The sequence below is a fragment of the Alternaria incomplexa genome (genome assembly GCF_024043165.1).
Source record: "Alternaria incomplexa strain BMP 0042 chromosome Unknown scaffold_19, whole genome shotgun sequence".
In the NCBI taxonomy this organism is placed as follows: domain Eukaryota; kingdom Fungi; phylum Ascomycota; class Dothideomycetes; order Pleosporales; family Pleosporaceae; genus Alternaria; species Alternaria incomplexa.
Genome location: NW_026249868.1, coordinates 277093 through 294179, shown reverse-complemented (window position 1 = coordinate 294179; position 17087 = coordinate 277093). Strand labels below are relative to the sequence as shown.

Sequence of the window (17087 nt, the reverse complement as noted above, 5' to 3'; positions counted from 1 at the left end):
GGTTGTTTCGTTCTCAGCGCTGGAAGAATTTGCGCGCTTATCACTTCTCTAGACGCATGTCAGTCACAGGCTCGGGTAGAACGGGTAACTCATGTAACCTACAGTAGAGTCTCTTTGACGATGTGTGGGTAGAGCGGCTGAAATTTACCAGCAGGACAATCATCCTGGTTATAAGCAGTGCATACGATGTTGCCTAGCCGGCTGGTATATGACGTAGCATTGCTATGATGCGGCACAGCCGCCGTGCAGGACTTTACAACGTTGTATTACGGTACTCTCCTATGGGAGAGCTGCTAGCGCTTCGGGAAGGGACATACTGCCGGGGTATACGACCAATCGTCATACTCCATACGTCCTTTCGTCTGGCAACTCGAGTTCAGGCCCCGCGTACGAACACACGCTTGTGAACCAGGCAGACATCGTTTCGTGTTCGAAGCGCAAGCCATAGACACCTGGCCAGAGAGGACACTTGGGAGCCTGGTGGTCGTTATCATGTCTCCAGCAAGACTGTGTGAAGGCGAACTCACTTTTAAACGGAAAAGAGATGACGAATGTCGGAAGATGGCTAGATACGTTACTGGGATCATGTCGGCGATGCACAATGCAACTACGTATCTTGAACACCATGCTCGTCTACTCAACGTTTTTCATCAAATCCTCAGCGCAGTCGATACAAAGATGTCATTTCATCGTACTTGATCGTCAAAGCATACCTAGGTAGACCATCACTCTCCACAAACCTAAGTGTAAAGCTCCTCAGTAAGCGCATTCAACCCCATTCCCTCCTGCGCAATATCCTCTTCCTTCAAGAAAAGCAACGGCATCTCCACCAGATTCCCCTTAATCGTACTCAGCACCTCCTTAACCTCCCTGACACCCTGTTCGCCCTGGGGGAAGTTCTCCGCAACAACATGACCCCACTTGTACAAGCTCGGCTTCTTGTTCTCCTTGGCCTTTTGGTCCTGGCCGAAGAAGCGCGAGTAGTACTCGTCGTATTGCTTCCAGTTCTTGACTTCGTCGCTGGGGACGGGGTGGAAGATTTTGCCGAAGGCTTGCGTGTTGGTGTGGGCGCGCCAGGTCCATAGGGCCTGGAAGTCGTCGGAGAGGGGGTCGGCGACTTGGAGGTCTTCGGGGGAGCCCCAGTCGTACTGGTTGGGGACGCCGATGGGCTGGTAGTTGGCGTCTGGGCGTTCCATGTCTTGGGGCTTGAGGAGGCCGAGGTGCTTCCTGAAGAGCTCTCTGCGGAGACTGGCTGCGAACTCAGATGCGCGGTAGGGACGACCGTCCATGTATGAATCGACGGTCTTGGGGTCTTGGATGATAATTGCAATCTCGGAGTCGTGGTCGCCGAGCTGGGAGCGGTCGTTGAGGTTAGCTGAACCGCAGATGACAATTTGGTCGTCGGCAATGAGAAGCTTGCTGTGGATGTATAGCTCCTCAGATACGAAGGCGTCCATCTCATTTTCAGCAGAGCCCTCCCAAGGTACACGGCGGATGTCCTCTCCACCAAGCATGTAGCACTCGCTGACGGTGTCCCAGCGCCCATCGCCAAGACCTTGTCGACCACCGATCTTGACAGCTTCCTGCTGGTAGCGGTCGTAATCACCGGGTCTGCCCTGACTCTGGGGGCCACCGTCATACTGCTGGTGTCCAGAGGGAGGACGACCGGAGCCATCCATCTCATAGACGCCATACTCCTGGGTGGGTGGTGGGCGGTAGGCTTCGTAGCCACGTGCGTTATCGTGCGCCGCATCGTAACCTTCTTGAGCCTGGTTGTAAGAGACACCGCTACGTTGCTCTGCCTCCTTCATGACCGAGCTGGAGTTGATGCGATCGTAGCTGCGGAGGTTGTAGAAGCGGATGTAATCCATCGGGTTGAATCCAGCTCTAGCGATCTCTTCATAGATGGAGTGACCGCCACGGTTGATGGAGTCGTACTGGACTGTGTGACATCATCGTCAGCATAGCACATGCGGAAGAGACGAATCAAACTTACACTCCATGATGGCACGAGTGCCCAATGCTTCGTCGAGCTTCAAGTCTCCAGCGAAGGCAGGTACTGCAGGAATCATGACAATCATCTTGTACTTCTCGCCATTTCGGGCAGCACGAACGATGCGCTCAACCATGGCCGCACCAATCTTGTTCTTGATCGGCTTCTGTTGATCTCCGGTAGCAGTGATGAAGAACTGATTCTCAATGTAGATGAAGTGCTTGCTGTTTTTGATAATCTCACAGTAAGCGTTCTGGATAGAGTGCTAGAAGATCGTTAGTTGGTTTCTTCCTGGTCCGAGACATCACTGACCTCAGTAGTGACCAAGTTGTGGCTCCATTTAGCAGAGCTACGTGCAATCTGACAGTCCACGCCGCCTCTCTGAGAGCTGTGTTCTGCGTGCGACTGTTGTTGACCGTATTGTCCATGCTCTTGGCCGCCGTACTGTTCGAATTTGCTCTGCATCTTCTGGCGAAGGTGTCCACCAGCACCGTGTCCAAACAGCCCTCGCTCACCCTCCTCTTCACGACCAAATCCGCGTTCACCCTCTTCTTCGCCTTCCAATCCTCGCTGTTGCATTGAAGGTGCTTGTTGAGCTCCGCTGCCGGTGTCCGGTAACCTGGTGTATCTGGAAGATTTGTGAGAATACTTCTCGTCATAGATGAAGTTCCAACGTTGGGCAAAGTGAGTACGAAGATCCTGTACTACAGGACCGGAGAGACACAGCGCTACATCAGACCATCCCATGCGAGAGCTTTGGGTCCTGTCGAGTTTGTTGTTCTCCCAGTGGGTCACGTCTTGGAAGTCTACTCAGTGTCAGCAAAAATCACCTCCTCGAGTAGGAAGAGACCGCCTGTCTGCCGTCTGAAAGTCCCAGAGCACGACGATGACTTACCTAGCATACGAGCGTTGTTGAAATCTTGACCTGGGAACACGATCCGGTCGATGTTTCCGGGATGCGCGTCAGCAATTGCGTGCTGGTTAGTGTCCCAGCGACCGTAGCAAAGATCCAATCCTCCCATGAATGCGATGTGACCGTCAATCAGGCAAAGCTTCTCGTGATGAGCCCAGTACATGACGGTACCCTCGTGGGCACCGTAGATCGCCTTTAGGCCGTCTCCGGGAAGCTGGGCGAGCTTTGCTGGGGTGAAGGACATGTTCTTCATCGATGCGAAGAACGAAGACTGTAGTACCGCCGCATCTGGCAAATGGTCGGGGTGTCGGAAGACACCAATGTTAGGGTGGAGATCTTCCAAGTGGTGTTTGGTATGAGCTGAGGAGACTGTAATAGGAGGGGCAATCAGCGGATCTGTCTTTTCCCACTCTTCAAGACTTTTGAATATAACATCTAGGCCGACCCGCGTAAGGCCTTTGGTGAGCCTATCCGTCGAACTCGGTAAAAGAGAATGAAGATAGTCTGGTAATGTTGGATTCAAAAACTTACGAGTCAGAGCTTGCGTGACCTCCTTGTACACGATGATGTTGACCTTGACGCCTCGCTCTGCTGCCGCATGCAGCAATCGGTCGACCCGGTACTGCTGGTTCTTGGCGGGCGGTCGGCGAAGATACAGCTCGGGAGAGAGCCACCAGTCGAGGATCCAGATTGACTCTTTAGCGCGCTCCAAAGCTATGGAGACGGCGTACATGTAGCTACACATGTCAATTCGCAATTCATGCATTGCACTTAAGCATCAAAAACTTACCTGCAGCCGTCAACATACCACTTGGTCTCGTTGCCATGTCGTTCAGGCGCGAAGCTCAAGAAGCGGTGTTGTTGATGGTACTCTTGCCCAGGCTGTGGCTGTCCACCCTGCTGGCCTTGTTGTTGATATGTGCCCGGCGGGGGCTTCTGCGCGTTGTCATCGCCGGATATGGCATCCTTGAGGTCGGAAACGAAGCCGTGGAGAGGGTCGTGGATCTTCTTGAAGAACGACATACCGCCGCTGCCCTGGTTTGAGGATGAAGAAGCGGGCTGGTTGTTCTGCGGTGCTAAGGTTAGGAATTTGTAGATCCAAGACAAGCTTCTAGATACGCGTCCTGTCCCTGCAGCAAGCTAGGCGGTGTAGAATAGGAACGCAAGATACGCGAAGTCAGTGAATGACGAGGCAGCCCGACGCTATGACTGTCAGGTAGTGGGGCAATTCCACTTCCTCAACAGCGCGATACACAGGGAGCGTACAATGACCGCATGGCGTTTCAAAGGAATGTACTGACCTCTTTTCTGCCAAAGCCAAAACGCCGACCCATGTCGCCTATAAGGCCGCGATCTCCCTCGTCGCCCTCCTGCCCATGGTAGTCGCCATATGCCAGATCATCGTCTCGGCGAGACATTGTGCAGGACTGAGGCTTCTGGTTGTTTGCCACTCAGCGCGAAGGATGTAAAGTGGACGGGGTGTGCTGGAGCTTCAGAGTTGGAGCTTGAGGCCGAATTGACCCCGCGTCATCATCTCAGCGCGACGGACCACGCACATGCAATGCAGGGAAGCCCGAGCGTGCGAGCTGAACATGTGAAACAGACACCAATGAAGCGTGCGCACCCTGATTTCCGTCGCTGTTGGCCAGGCGCGTACCGGCACTAGGATGCAGCATGTAGCCCTTCATAGCCCTGGAGTACCCCACCATGTACGGAGCTTTCCCCTCTTTTGACATCTTCGCCATGCTGCGCGACATGTGGTGGTAGCAGTTCAACCACAATATCGCATTGCAAACACCAAAGAGAACTGTAATAGAGCTTTCCAAGATGGTACAAAACGCCCGCTCAAGAGTCCACACAACTTGTGGGCCGCATGGAGATGCGGCAGACGCACATGGATGACGTACCCTTGTATCATCGGCTGCTGGAGAGCGGTTCGGTAGCTGGAGAGCTCCTCTTCTTATCTGCCCACGTCGTTACACAACATCGTTGACATAGCCGTCTCCTCAATTCGCTATATCTTTCGCAATGGCTTTCTCATCTCGTCTTGCGCTTTCTGCCAGGTTGGCCTCTCGCACATTTGGATCTATACGACCGGCTGTCCCTCTCACAGCTACCCGCTGCTTCCACTCCACGCCTATCGCCATGGCGCAACACCCAATTGCTACTTTGAACGTAAGGAGAGAACGAATGTTTGTAAGGCGACGCTAACAATCGCATAGGAAGAACTCATCCCTCGTCTGCCTGCCTCGTCTCCAACCCTGTTCGAAGCAAAGAAGAAGAAGAACCTCTCTTTCGAAGCCATCGCAAAGCACGTCGGGCGCGATGAAGTTGCAATCGCCGCTCTCTTCTACGGACAAGCCATGGCTTCCGCCGAGGACATTAAGAAGCTCTCTGAAATTCTAGAGATCGATGCTGGGCTGCTTGAATCGCAGCTCTCAGGCTTCCCCAACCGAGGCAGCACGCTCGACATGCCGCCAAAGGACCCCACCATCTACCGCCTATACGAGATTGTACAAAACTATGGACAGGCGTACAAGGCAGTCATGCACGAGAAGTTCGGTGACGGCATCATGAGTGCCATTTCCTTCAGTACCAAAGTAGAGAAGGAGACGGATGACAAGGGCGAGTGGGCCAAGATCACGCTGAGGGGCAAATGGTATGTGATAGCGCATGTATCCTTGACGGTTACTGACAGACTTCTAGGCTACCATACTCGCGATTCTAGTCGCATTGTAATAGCAACCAAAGATGTGATCCATGCCAAGTATAGTCTCTTGTAATTGTGGTTCTTCGTGTCAATACTTGTTCTGTTCGAGTATCGTGTCGTGTTTGGAGTGCTGCGATTCTTGCCGTGGGATCCATGCTTGTTGTCCATGGTGGGGTTGTTGTTGATCTATGGTGCAGCTTCCTAGGTGAGAGCGCAAACCCACCGCTCTTGCCCATAATCTCCCTCACATGTCATGCCTGCCTAACTCATCCTCACCCCACTAGCTGTCCCTTCGCTACATAAACACCTCGAGCTACAAGAATCCATCCTTCCAACACCACCATCTTTTCTGCACTCGCTCGGCCACGACCAAGCTCTTTCTTTAGCACACAGTCGACTATAACAAAGTTCCTCACTCCTGGGGAAAAGGCCAAGTCAACACACAATTCTCTACTGATATCTCGCGGCACGCTGCTCGTCCTCACAGCAGAGAAGCTTTGACGGCTGCGCACTTACGTCACCTTTACTGGTACTACTATAACCCCAGGGCTGCCCATCGAACCAGCGTAGCCAAGGCGACAACCCACATTGTTCGCACGCAGGTGAGCGCAGCTTTAATGCCGCGGTCTTTGATTGCCTTGAGACTAACTCCGCACATAGTAGAAACGAGTCAAGCTCGTACCTCCAAGAACCACCCCCACGAACTCACGAGAGTCGATCATAACCACGAAGCCAAGATGCCAGCCACACTCGAGCCAATCCGACGCGTCAAGTGTACTTACAAAGACTGCAACATGTCTTTCGAGACGGAGAAGATCATGAAGAATCATAAGAAGAACACTGATGAACACGAGTACTGTCACAAGTGTGACGAAGACTTCGATACCTTCGAGGACTACGCCATGCACAAGATCACGCGTCCGGAAGAGCACAACCTGGCATGTCGCGTCTGCGGTGACGAGTTCAAGAGCAAGTCAGGCCTAAAGCGCCATATCGAGCTCAACCACAAGGTCAACCAGAAGCTCACGTGCATCGGCTGCCAGAAGTCATTCTACCGCGCATGCCTCTTTATCGAGCATCTTGAGTTCGGCCACTGCGACGTCATTTCCGCAGCCCAATTCCAAGGCCATATCGTTCACAAACATCTGATTACAGACTTGTTGAAGGACGACCAGCAGTTGACTCGCTTCCTGCAGAAGACATCCAAGTACGAGGCTGCCATCGACGATGATGTTCGAAAAGCCGGGGTTCTACTTGACGACGATCTTTTCGACGACGAGCATGAGATGGGAGACGTCAAGTACGAGGCAATCAAGCCGGAGAAATCCGAAGATGAGGATCCCCCAGTTTTCTGTGGCCGGTACCCTCCTCTTCCCTCTCAGGCCAAGTCAATTCCGGATGTAGACGCGGCGATCGCGCCCATGATGCGTGGCATCTCTCTTAACGGGGATGCTGACAATGACTCCGATTGTTCAACAGCCGTTGGATCTCCTGTCGTCACTGGCTATCCTGAGCCTACTAGTTCTCTTCCCGGACACTCTCATCAAGGCCAGAGTTGCTCTTCTGCCCATGACGGCTCCGCCGCTCAGAGCTCAAAGACCCAATCATCCAGTCGCCAGACCAAAGTCTGGGGCTCCCGCAAGGGCAAGACAACAAGCTCTGTCCTGTTCCCCAACGCTAAGCCCAAGGCTCCTCCCAGCGACTTCTCCATCTCCGCCCACGACGAGACCATGGAAAAGGAGTACGGTCCCAACCTTCTCAGCGATCGTTTCTGGGATCCCATGAGTGACGACTGGAACCCCGACCGGTTCTACGATCCCATCGTCAGCAAGTACTTCTGTCCCTTCATCTGCGAGTAAGTCCATCATCCCATCCTTAGCCCTCTTTCCCCGCTAACCCTTCCCCAGACAGTCTTTCCCCATACCCAGCGACCTAAACACGCACATCCTAGGCGATCACCGCATAACCCGCATGAAATGCCCCAAGTGCCTCAAATACTTCAAACACGCCACCGCACTCATGGCGCACTGCGAGTCGCGTGGCGCCCGCTGCAATATCAACCAGACGGACAACTTCGCCATCTTCCTCGACCGCATGTCTGGAGGCTTCCTGGGTGTCGAGGAGAAGATTCGGCCTGATCACCTTAACACGCGTTCTGTCATGATCCAGAACTCGGAGACGGGCCATATGGAGTTGTACAAGCCGCCGGTTGCGAGCTATCTCCAGTATGCGGTTACGACGCCCCCAGATTGGAAGGATCCGGTTAGGCAGGGTGTGACGATTGGGGGCATGGGCGGGGGATCGCGGTGGTGAAGTGAGGTGATGGTGGTGCGGTAGGGATGGGATGGGATGGGATGGAGTTTGTGTGTGTGGCTTTGGTGACAAAAACCCTGGGACGAGATTGGTTGCCTCAGGGACCAGTCGGTATCTCGTGGATTGCACATGGCAATATCACGATGGCACTAGATTTCATTTCTTCCAATCGAAGTGCTTCACTGTGCTCTCCAGGGTCGATCAATCATGATAGTTGTAGAGAAAAAGGTACCCAATTTAGCAGTAAAAAATGCAGTTCTCCAAAGCACTTCATACAAGAAAAAACCTAAACAGGTCTAGAGCCTACATCGACTCCAGTTCATCGATCTTGTATGCTTTCACGTTAATGTAGGCTGCAGGCCTGTTGAGCTTTTGTCTTGATTGACGTGAAAGTTGAATACTTGGTATCTAAACTCTCGCTATCCCTGGATGAAGAGGCCGTTGATTGTAAACCATACAATTCACATCTCATCTCAGCTACCCACATCCACATCTACATAATCCGTCCGACCGCCATCTCCGCCATCATATTAGGCAAATGACTTGGATTCAAACTCCTCTTACTCGGCGCGTCCGTCGTCGTAAGATTGAGGCTTCCCATGTCGCACCACGAGACTCCGTTTGTGGTGATAGGCTGTTGTAGAAATGTCGTTAGCAAAAGCATACTCTCTGCCAGATACAACCCAAGATGGGGCATGGATAGAAGGGGGATAGAACTTACCAAACAGCTCAAGTGCTTACACCAACTACACGTATTCCGCCACTCATAAAAGTTTCTCAACAGGAGGATAAATCCGATAAACACCGCTACCAGCCCGCCCGCACGGACAAGCCACCACGCCCACCAGAGCGGCTTCCTCCCCTTGAAGAAGCCCACGGGTTGTTTCGCAAACGCCGTAATCTTGCTATTGCTAGTCTTTGGTTTACTGCCCTCATCTCCGTCCGCACCAAGCGATGCAGAATGGGCTAGCGGTGCCGTATCCACCGTCGCATACGGGGGTTCACTCTGGCCCGTGCGTGCGCGCAGCGATTCGGGAGAGTGGATAATGCAGATACCCAGTACGATGCCCATGAGGAACCCGCCGATGTGGGAGAAATTGTCCAGACCGGGGAGTAGACCGATGACAAAAGCGATGGCCATGTCGAGGAGGAGGAAGAGGAGGTCTTTGACGGGACTGCGGCGTGTAGACCAGTTGTACAGTAAATCCAGCATGGTGAGTGCGAGGACGCCGAAGAGGGATCCAGATGCACCGACGGAGGTAATGCCGTCGGGGGCGTAGTTGCCGCCGAGCACGAAACCGAAGATGCCAGCGGAGAAGTATACGAGTGCGAAGCGGAGGGGACCGATTTCTTTTTCCATGTCGCGGCCTAGAGTCCATTGGAGGAGCATGTTGAAGCCGATGTGAATGAGTCCAGCGTGGAGGAAAATGGGCGTGATGAAGCGCCACCATTGGTTGGGTTCGTGGCTGCGGTCTTTGAAGTCTGTGACGGAGGTTTGGTCGGGGACGCCGCTGCCCATGCCGCAGAGTTCGGCGAGGGTGCATTTATTGTCTGTGAGGGTTGTCGTGTTGGGGCAGGGCCAGGCTACGACGGGGCCTGGTTGTGCTTCGATGACGCGCTTGATGTTGTGCATGCAGGGTGTGAAGCGCGCGCCCATGTTGATGAGGACGTAGGGCGAGGGGCCGATCATGATGTTGAAGTTGGGTTTCGTTTGGATAGGACTGCCTGTTAACATGCCTGGGGGTTGTTAGTCTGTTTCCTATACTGACAGATGGCAGACGTACCGTTCTTGATCAGTTCTCCCACGAATACACCGACTTGCACCGCCGTAAGGATATACACAACCCACGTCACCCTTCCACTGAACATGCCTTTCTTCTTTTTACTCTTTTTCCGCCTCGGTTCCACACCCATGCCGTAGTACTCCGGGTCGCCATTATACCGCGTCGGACTGCTGCCATCCATCTTTGGTTGGTTCTGAAGCGGTATTGCGTTCTGGTCGGCAAACGGGTCTGGTTGCCGCGCGTACGGGTCGTTGATGTGTGCCGTCGAGCTATATTGTGTGGGAGGTTGGTACGAGGTATTCGAATACGATGTATCGATGGGATAGCCGCCGAGGGCTCCGCTGCTTGCGGTTTGGGTTGGGTAGGGCCGGTCGCCAAAGGGCGTGCTGACGGGCGAGATGGAATGCTGGGTGTGATTGCTGGGTATCGGTGGCAGAGGCCCATCGTTCCTGTCATGCGACTGCCCTTGGGTGTTACCGTAGTAGTCGTTGGCCGCCATGATGGGCAGGCACTTGTGGTATTAGGAAGGCGCGAAGGTGCACAACTTGATGCGCAAGAGTAGCAGGAGTACGTCGTGTCGAAGGGCGCAATACAGGTGAGGTCGACTCTGTCGAACAATGAAGTTGTGGGGTAGACGAAGGGTTTGGCCTTGCTTAAGCTGGGGGGCGTGCGACGACTCGTCGTCTCCGGAACAAGCCTCGCGCAAGCCTTGTGTAAGTCCAGGGGTTCCTTCGGCGTCTCGGAAACACGAAAGAGGAACAAGAAGAACACGTTAATCCAAAAACTCAGGCACCCGCTGTTATATGACCAACGCCAGCACACAATGCAGCAACGAAGCGAATGTGGGAAACGAGAGGCTGAGGGTTGCGGTTTGCGTATGCAGAGACCGACCGGGGCTCAGAAAGCGAGTGATGCGCAACTCAGCCCCAGCTGTGGAACCGGTAAAGGATGCTGTACCCTACGCCTAGCGTCGAAGCGGCGATCTGTGGCGTAGACGTGCTAATAATAACTGCCGCGCACCTTAGAGTCACTGACATACACGGAATTGACGTAGAAAGTGGCGATGTGAATGTACGATGTATCTAGTTTTAGTTGTCGCATTTCGCGATTGCGCGCTGGCATGGGACCACGTGCAAACCCCTGGAGCTTGTGGCAGTTACCGTTGCGCTGCTGCTGCAACTGCGGAAAGTGGAGCTGGCAGACGCACTAAAAGGTATAAGATCCACTTGTTTACGCGGACAGTGAGACATGCGTCACCTACATCATCAGGTATGCATGCTGATCCCAAGATCCTCTCCTGATGATGCTGATGCAAAATGCAAAGAATATTACTGTATTCAGCCTACTCGTCTACAGCGGCGGTAAGCTCTCTCTGCAATTCGGACACATAAGTCTATATCGCATCCACCCTTCCAGACACCCAGTGTGGAATATGTGCCGACAAGGCGTAACCATGTACTGCCTTCTCTGTAGAATCATACTCGTCCCGCCCATGCCAGCCACGCTGCTCTCATCAGCGCCTGCGGGTATGACGGGTACTTCGATGTCGTTGGCGCAGATGCTACAGTCGAATACTTTTTTGCCTTTGGATTTGGATTCACCTGAGGCTTTGGATGATTCGCTTTCTGGGGCAGAGGCGTCGATTGTGGTGGGTGAGTCTGTCGATGTTGTGATGTTGAGGGGCATTGTTGCGCCTTCTTCGTCTTCGCGCAGAATAGGGTGGTAGTCGTATGCGGGGGGTGCCCATCCGTCTCTGATGAAGAAGCGTGGACCTAACATCTCCTGGCTCACCAACACTACCACTTGGATCCACATCCACCCGGCCAGGAAACCCATTGCTCTCCAGTCTGTTCTTGAGAACAGTACGTTGTCTTCTTTCATATAAAAGTACGCTACAGGTGCGATGCGGGCCACGCTCGTTCCTACAACGTAGTCCCAGCGCAGTGCTCGCCGGCAGTTGCGCATGATGTTCCGGTAGATCTGCGGTGCCCAGAACGAGAGGTAGATGAAGGTGATGACGTCGAAGTAAATCGCGCGATACGTCGTGCGAGCTGTCCCGAAGTGTATAGTTACAAAGAACAGAACGATGAGCATAAGGCAAAAGCGGCTGTACAGTGCACCAAGCTCGGCCCGGGGATTCGCATCTGTTGTAGTAGCGCCGGCTGGAGTGGGCGTATTGTTTGGACTCGGAGTGAGGTCTTCGTCGGGGTCGTCCTGGTCTGGTGCGATGATGATGGGAGTAGGTGGACGTGGCGGTCGAGCGGCAGTAGCTGGCAAAGGTAAACCGCCATCTGTGGGCGGTGTTGGAGCTGCAGGCTCAGGAGCCGGAGTCGGAGTCGCAGTGGTAGTTGCAGTACTCCGTTGTCGCTCCTGACGGGCTCTCTCCGCTGCTTGCACAGACCAGATATCCATCAAGAAGCGAAGGTGTGTCAGTACAGAGAAAAGCGCTATGAACGCAATGCTGTACAGTGCCAACTGAGCCGTACCGAGGAAGAAATACATGAAGATGAGGATCAAGAATGTGAAGCCATCTCCAAGGGCCATCATAGCGATGGTATAGAAGCTGACCCGGCTGCGCATGGATGGCGTTGCGGTCTCCTTCATCTGCTTAAGAGTGAAGGAAAGTTGGAACGCAAGACTGATGGCAAAAGCGAGGATGCCGTGTCTCGCACGGACATTGAAATCTTCTGTCTTGGATCCAACCAGGTGCATGGCTTCTGATGGGGGGAAATCTGGAGGACCCTTTGACTCAATCACGAAGCCACAATCTGGAGAGAAGCCCACCATGGACATGGCGTGAGGGATATCGTGTGGGATAGGAGCGCCAGTAGGGAAGCGGAGCTCGTGCTCGAGCCAGTCCATGTCGACGTTGGATTGACTTGGAAACTCTTGAAGATACAAGACGAACTCGCAGTGGTGCCCTTGGAACATGCCTTCATTGTTGCCCTCCGCAGCGGATGTCCAGGGGTTCCAGTTCGGGAAAGCTCTCTTCTCTTGCCGTTCTATAGCTTCGTGTATCGTCCAATTGAGGAACTCCTGGGACGTCGAGTAGAAGTATGGTGTAATTTGCAAATGAGGCAAAGCGAAGATGCCCGCGAACCGATCACTCGTAGTAGTCAGAACAGCAGTTCCACTCTTCATAAAGTGAACGCCGTGTGCCACAAACTCCCACCAGTTCCCCCCAAAGCTGTCTTTGTCTCCGATGACCACTTTCGCGCTGATCTCAGATATAGTCTTGTTCGCATTCCTCCGCATCCTGTCTTCCAGCTCTGTGACGTGTATCCGCAACGGTCCACCTGCACCAGTCAGGTTCCTGTCGTATACCGCCATGTTTCCAAAGGGATCGTCGGGTATGGCTGAGGCGTTGCCCATATCGCTGGGATGCCGTATGCGGCTCAGAGGCGAGCGCGTCCATTCTCCCTGCACGTAACCAGACAGGTTCTTGTATACCGGCATGCCAGCTTCCCCCTCCTGCAGCGGTCCATCCAGCATGCCCTTCCACCCATCTCCCAGTAGTCGCTCAGACTGCGCCTTTGCCTTCTGCCTCACTGGGTCCAGCAAGTCCCACGCAAAGCCATCCTCATCCCGCAGCCCAGTAACATTGAGCCACCTGTCCTTCCTTGGGTTGAATTCGCCGTATCGCGTCCGATTTAGGATATCGAGTTGGTAGTATTCGCGCTCGATGAGCTCTCGGTAACGGGTGCGCGCATTGAAGGTTGGCTGTTGCTGTTCGGGCGAGTTGATGAGCAGCAGCAGGATTATAAAGAAGAGAAAAGATCGGGGGTCTCTTCTAGTTTCCATCAGAGCGGCTTCGGTCGTGCATGAGCCGCCATGGAGCGGGTGGATGCAGGCAGGCGGGAATGCAACGGTAGGTAGCGTCGGACGGATGACGTGCGCAGATCCGAGGTCTCGACTCAGGCGTGTCTGCTATGAACGCACAGGGTCCACGCACGACAGCTTGGCAAAAGGTAGCTCTCACAACTATCATTGCACATGTTCAGATTTTGGATGTATCTATCTGTCGATTTCGGCCAAAGGGCAAGAGGGGTATTGGGTCAATTCTATGTACACCGAGAAAGCGGGCAAGATTACTTCGTCATGGCCTATCCTAAACACCTGCAAACGCCTCCATGCTGATCCTTTTCTTCGTACGCGTAAGCCGTGACTCTTTTCAAATAGCATAAGGGCATAACAACATCTACTGCATCGGGCTGCTAATCGCTGGTGGCGCAGCCTCCAGGTCAACACGCTGGACCGTCTGGCGCAGGTCATTGCTGCTGCGGACGAGGTTGCCGAAGTACTTGCGAGCGATTTCGGTTTCCGCCTTGAGCTTCGTTGTCTCCTCCTTCTGCAGCTGGAGCTTCTCGACGTTCCTCTGCAGGCCGATGCGGACATCGTTGGCAGGGCCCTTGAGTGCACGGCGAACCTCGGAGCTGATGCGAAGGGCGTTAGAGTGTGTGTAGTCAATCGCTGAGAGCTGCTGAGATAGCTTTGCGCTGAGGCGGTGAGGTAGCGACTTGGGCACGGAAGCCAGGACGTATGATACTCCGAGAGCAACTAGAGACGTTAGTATAGATCAAATGACAGCGAAAGGATGTGCTTACCACCAGCGATGAGACCGGGAATGATCAGTCTCCTCATGTTGCTCGTACCCATGACCTTTGCAGCACCAAGGGCACCGTCTAGCCAGCCGACGCCGCCGACCAACCTGCCACCTACTACACCGGCAACAGTCATAGCCATACCGGCACCGGCAGCCTTTTCTTGTCGCTCCCACAGGCTGGCGACATCAAAGAAGTCCCATAGGTCGATGTCGATGTCCACCTGGCGGGCGAGAGCGTGCACTGACTTCCTGAACATCCTCTCTGGGCGGAACATGACATCGGCATACAGGTTGTTGCCAAGATGTAAAACACCCAAGTTCTTAATGCCATTGTAGCCTTGTACCGCTTGGGTTCGTGCATGTTCTTCGCACAAGCGAACCGCTTCGGTGATCTCGTGGAGCATGGAGTCTCTGATATCCTCGGCGTACTGGTAGGCTGAGAAGAGGCCAGGGTATTCGATGCCAAGATCCTGCTCTGCCACCCTAGCGATAGAGTTGTTGAGCGTGTCCCGGGTGTGGCCATAGACGTCTGATGTTGTGTCTTCGACCATACGATCAACTGCCTCTCCGGCCTCTGTCCGTGACTTCTTTGACTCTTCGAACTCGGGCTCGAGAGCCTGGATCTCCTTGGTGACACGATCCAGTTCGCTCTGAGAGACATCTCGGTTGACAGTGGCAAGGTTGTTCATGTCTCCTAGCACGTTGAGGAGATAGGTCTTGGCGGGTGCCAGCTTGGATCGCGCCCTCTTCTCCAATACGAAACGTCGCAACGAGGCCTCGAGATCAGCAAAGTCGCGCTGCTTCTCTGCTTCCTTGCCCTTTCCTTTGTCAGAGGGGTCGTCGTCGCCGTCGTCATCCGGGGGGCTCCCTCCTCCACCCATGGGAATGGCGTTACTGGAGACGAAATGCACCAGTTCGCTGGACTCCTTGAATGTGGCGGGACTGAGATTGGCGACTTGCTTCAGGATCATTTCCTGGCAACGGTTCTGATCGCGGATGGTGTCGAAGCCGTTGACCACCATAAACATGTATGCCTTCTCTCGCGCAGCGGTGAAGATGAAGTTCTTGGCGGACTCGGTGAAGTGGTTGGCGGCAGAAACGACGAAGACGACAACGTCAATCTCTTCTTGGCGAGCGAAAACGGCGGTTGTCTTGAGAGAGTCGGCGTTCAGACCCGGGGCGTCAATGAGAGCGATGTCGACGACTCCGTTGTTGAGGAGAGATTCGTCTACGTCCCGGATGTCCTTGACGTAGATCTTGCATTGTGAGAAGTGGTCGTTGTCGATGACGATCTTCTCAAGGTCCTTCAAGTCGAATACAACATAGGTGCTCTCGTCGTTGCGGTTGTATGTCGAGCCGATGGGAATCGCGTGGACCTCTTCTACTCCGCCGTTCTCTCTGAAGTCAAGCACCTCGCAGAATATGCTTGTGCAGGGCTGCTGGTCTTCGGGAAGGACCTTGCGTCGGAGGAGGGCGTTGCAGAAGGTTGACTTTCCGGCGTTGAGATCGCCGGTGACCAGGACCTTGCTCGATGTGTCCTCGATACGCTCTTTGAGAGAGAAAAGGTGGCGTATGCTCTGCTGGATCTGTCCGTCGAGGAGAGAGGCAACCGAGTTCTTCTCGAGCGAGTGTACCAGGTCTGTCTGGTTCCGGCCTCCCATGCGCAGTTCCAACTTCAGGACGGAGAAGTCGTGGGCCAGTTGCGGCGTGACCAGTCTGGGCTCCTCCTTGCGTTTCTGTTCGGCGGCTGAGCTCGATTCGCCGAAGTCGTCTCCAATCGTCGTGCCCGCTCGGCGGGGTCCTCGCGGTCGTTCGGGGGAGCGCATGTCGGGGTCGAAGTTGCCCATGGCCGACTGTGTGTGCTGCAGGCCGGGCCGTGATTCGTTGCGGAGATGTGCTTTTTGCTTTTCAGCCACCTGGACCGAGGGGTAGTGGGCCGGCCATTTCAGGTTCATCTCTTGGAAACTCTTGAGCGTCTCGATGGTGCCAGCAATTGCGCGGCCGAGGGCGTTCTTGTTCTGGTTGTAGCGCAGTTGCAGGACATGGCTGCGCTGGCGCTCGTGTTCGGCGTTCCCTGACCCGGCAGACAGCATCGGTGATGGCCTGTCTTCGCCAATGTTAGACCGCCAATTCATGCCGCTGCCTTCGCCGTCTTGCATACTTCCGCCGTAGCCAGAGTCCTCGTCGAGCATGGAGACGAGGCGGGCGGCGGCGTCGCTCGTGGTGCTGCCGCCGCCGACCGTCATGTATCCGGGTCCAGCATTCCGGCGCGGGACGAAGTCGTCGGATTGGCCACGGCGGCCGCTGCTGGAGGACTCGCCGGGCGAGGAGGGGCGGCCGTTGCGTCGATCGGGATTCATCGAGGTGGTTCGGGTGGTTGCGCTATGAGGAGGGGCGCATGTCGTGATAGATGCGGAGAGGCGGGTGTGATGTTGTGGAGAGAGGCGGTGTCGAGAAAGAATATGCTGAGACAACGTCAGAGTTGGTGTGCACACGCCACCTCGCACCCAAGCAGGGATTGGCTGTCGTGACAGCTACACGCCCACCAGGGCACTGCCGCGGCATACACGTGTGCAGCTATTTCACGTCAACCTTTGCACGTCTGGCTGGGCGCTGTTTAATGCGTGAATTGCTTGGGTGAATTGGTGTACTAGAATTGCGCTTGCGTACATGTGGGCAAGTGGTAGATAATTCCCTCGAGGCTCGGCATCGCCATACCTGCGTCTGCGTATCTTGCCCTCCACGCCTCAACCCGGCCGAACATCAAATGA

General features: G+C 54.4%; 6 protein-coding genes across 6 annotated transcripts; 2 read left to right on the top strand and 4 right to left on the bottom strand.

The window, feature by feature from the left end:
* Window positions 1-740: 740 nt before the first annotated feature.
* J4E90_010124 (uncharacterized protein) lies at window positions 741-4324 on the bottom strand (the record flags this gene model as incomplete). Its single annotated transcript, XM_051439640.1, has 6 exons — window positions 741-1942; window positions 1997-2258; window positions 2306-2799; window positions 2889-3643; window positions 3697-3974; window positions 4208-4324. The coding sequence occupies 6 exons, from the start codon at window positions 4322-4324 to the stop codon at window positions 741-743; spliced, it is 3108 nt and encodes a 1035-aa protein (XP_051286549.1).
* A 727-nt stretch (window positions 4325-5051) lies between these two features.
* On the top strand, window positions 5052-5634 carry CYN1 (Cyanate hydratase; the record flags this gene model as incomplete). Its single annotated transcript, XM_051439639.1, has 3 exons — window positions 5052-5081; window positions 5129-5565; window positions 5613-5634. 3 exons carry the CDS (start codon window positions 5052-5054, stop codon window positions 5632-5634), a joined length of 489 nt encoding a protein of 162 aa, XP_051286548.1.
* A 719-nt stretch (window positions 5635-6353) lies between these two features.
* On the top strand, window positions 6354-7929 carry J4E90_010122 (uncharacterized protein; the record flags this gene model as incomplete). The annotated part of the gene is made up of 2 exons (XM_051439638.1): window positions 6354-7471; window positions 7524-7929. 2 exons carry the CDS (start codon window positions 6354-6356, stop codon window positions 7927-7929), a joined length of 1524 nt encoding a protein of 507 aa, XP_051286547.1.
* Window positions 7930-8422: 493 nt separating this feature from the next.
* Window positions 8423-10212, bottom strand: J4E90_010121 (uncharacterized protein; the record flags this gene model as incomplete). Its single annotated transcript, XM_051439637.1, has 2 exons — window positions 8423-9666; window positions 9714-10212. The coding sequence occupies 2 exons, from the start codon at window positions 10210-10212 to the stop codon at window positions 8423-8425; spliced, it is 1743 nt and encodes a 580-aa protein (XP_051286546.1).
* An 851-nt stretch (window positions 10213-11063) lies between these two features.
* On the bottom strand, window positions 11064-13514 carry J4E90_010120 (uncharacterized protein; the record flags this gene model as incomplete). Its single annotated transcript, XM_051439636.1, has 1 exon — window positions 11064-13514. The coding sequence occupies one exon, from the start codon at window positions 13512-13514 to the stop codon at window positions 11064-11066; it is 2451 nt and encodes an 816-aa protein (XP_051286545.1).
* A 397-nt stretch (window positions 13515-13911) lies between these two features.
* Window positions 13912-16676, bottom strand: J4E90_010119 (uncharacterized protein; the record flags this gene model as incomplete). The annotated part of the gene is made up of 2 exons (XM_051439635.1): window positions 13912-14270; window positions 14318-16676. The coding sequence occupies 2 exons, from the start codon at window positions 16674-16676 to the stop codon at window positions 13912-13914; spliced, it is 2718 nt and encodes a 905-aa protein (XP_051286544.1).
* Window positions 16677-17087: the final 411 nt, after the last annotated feature.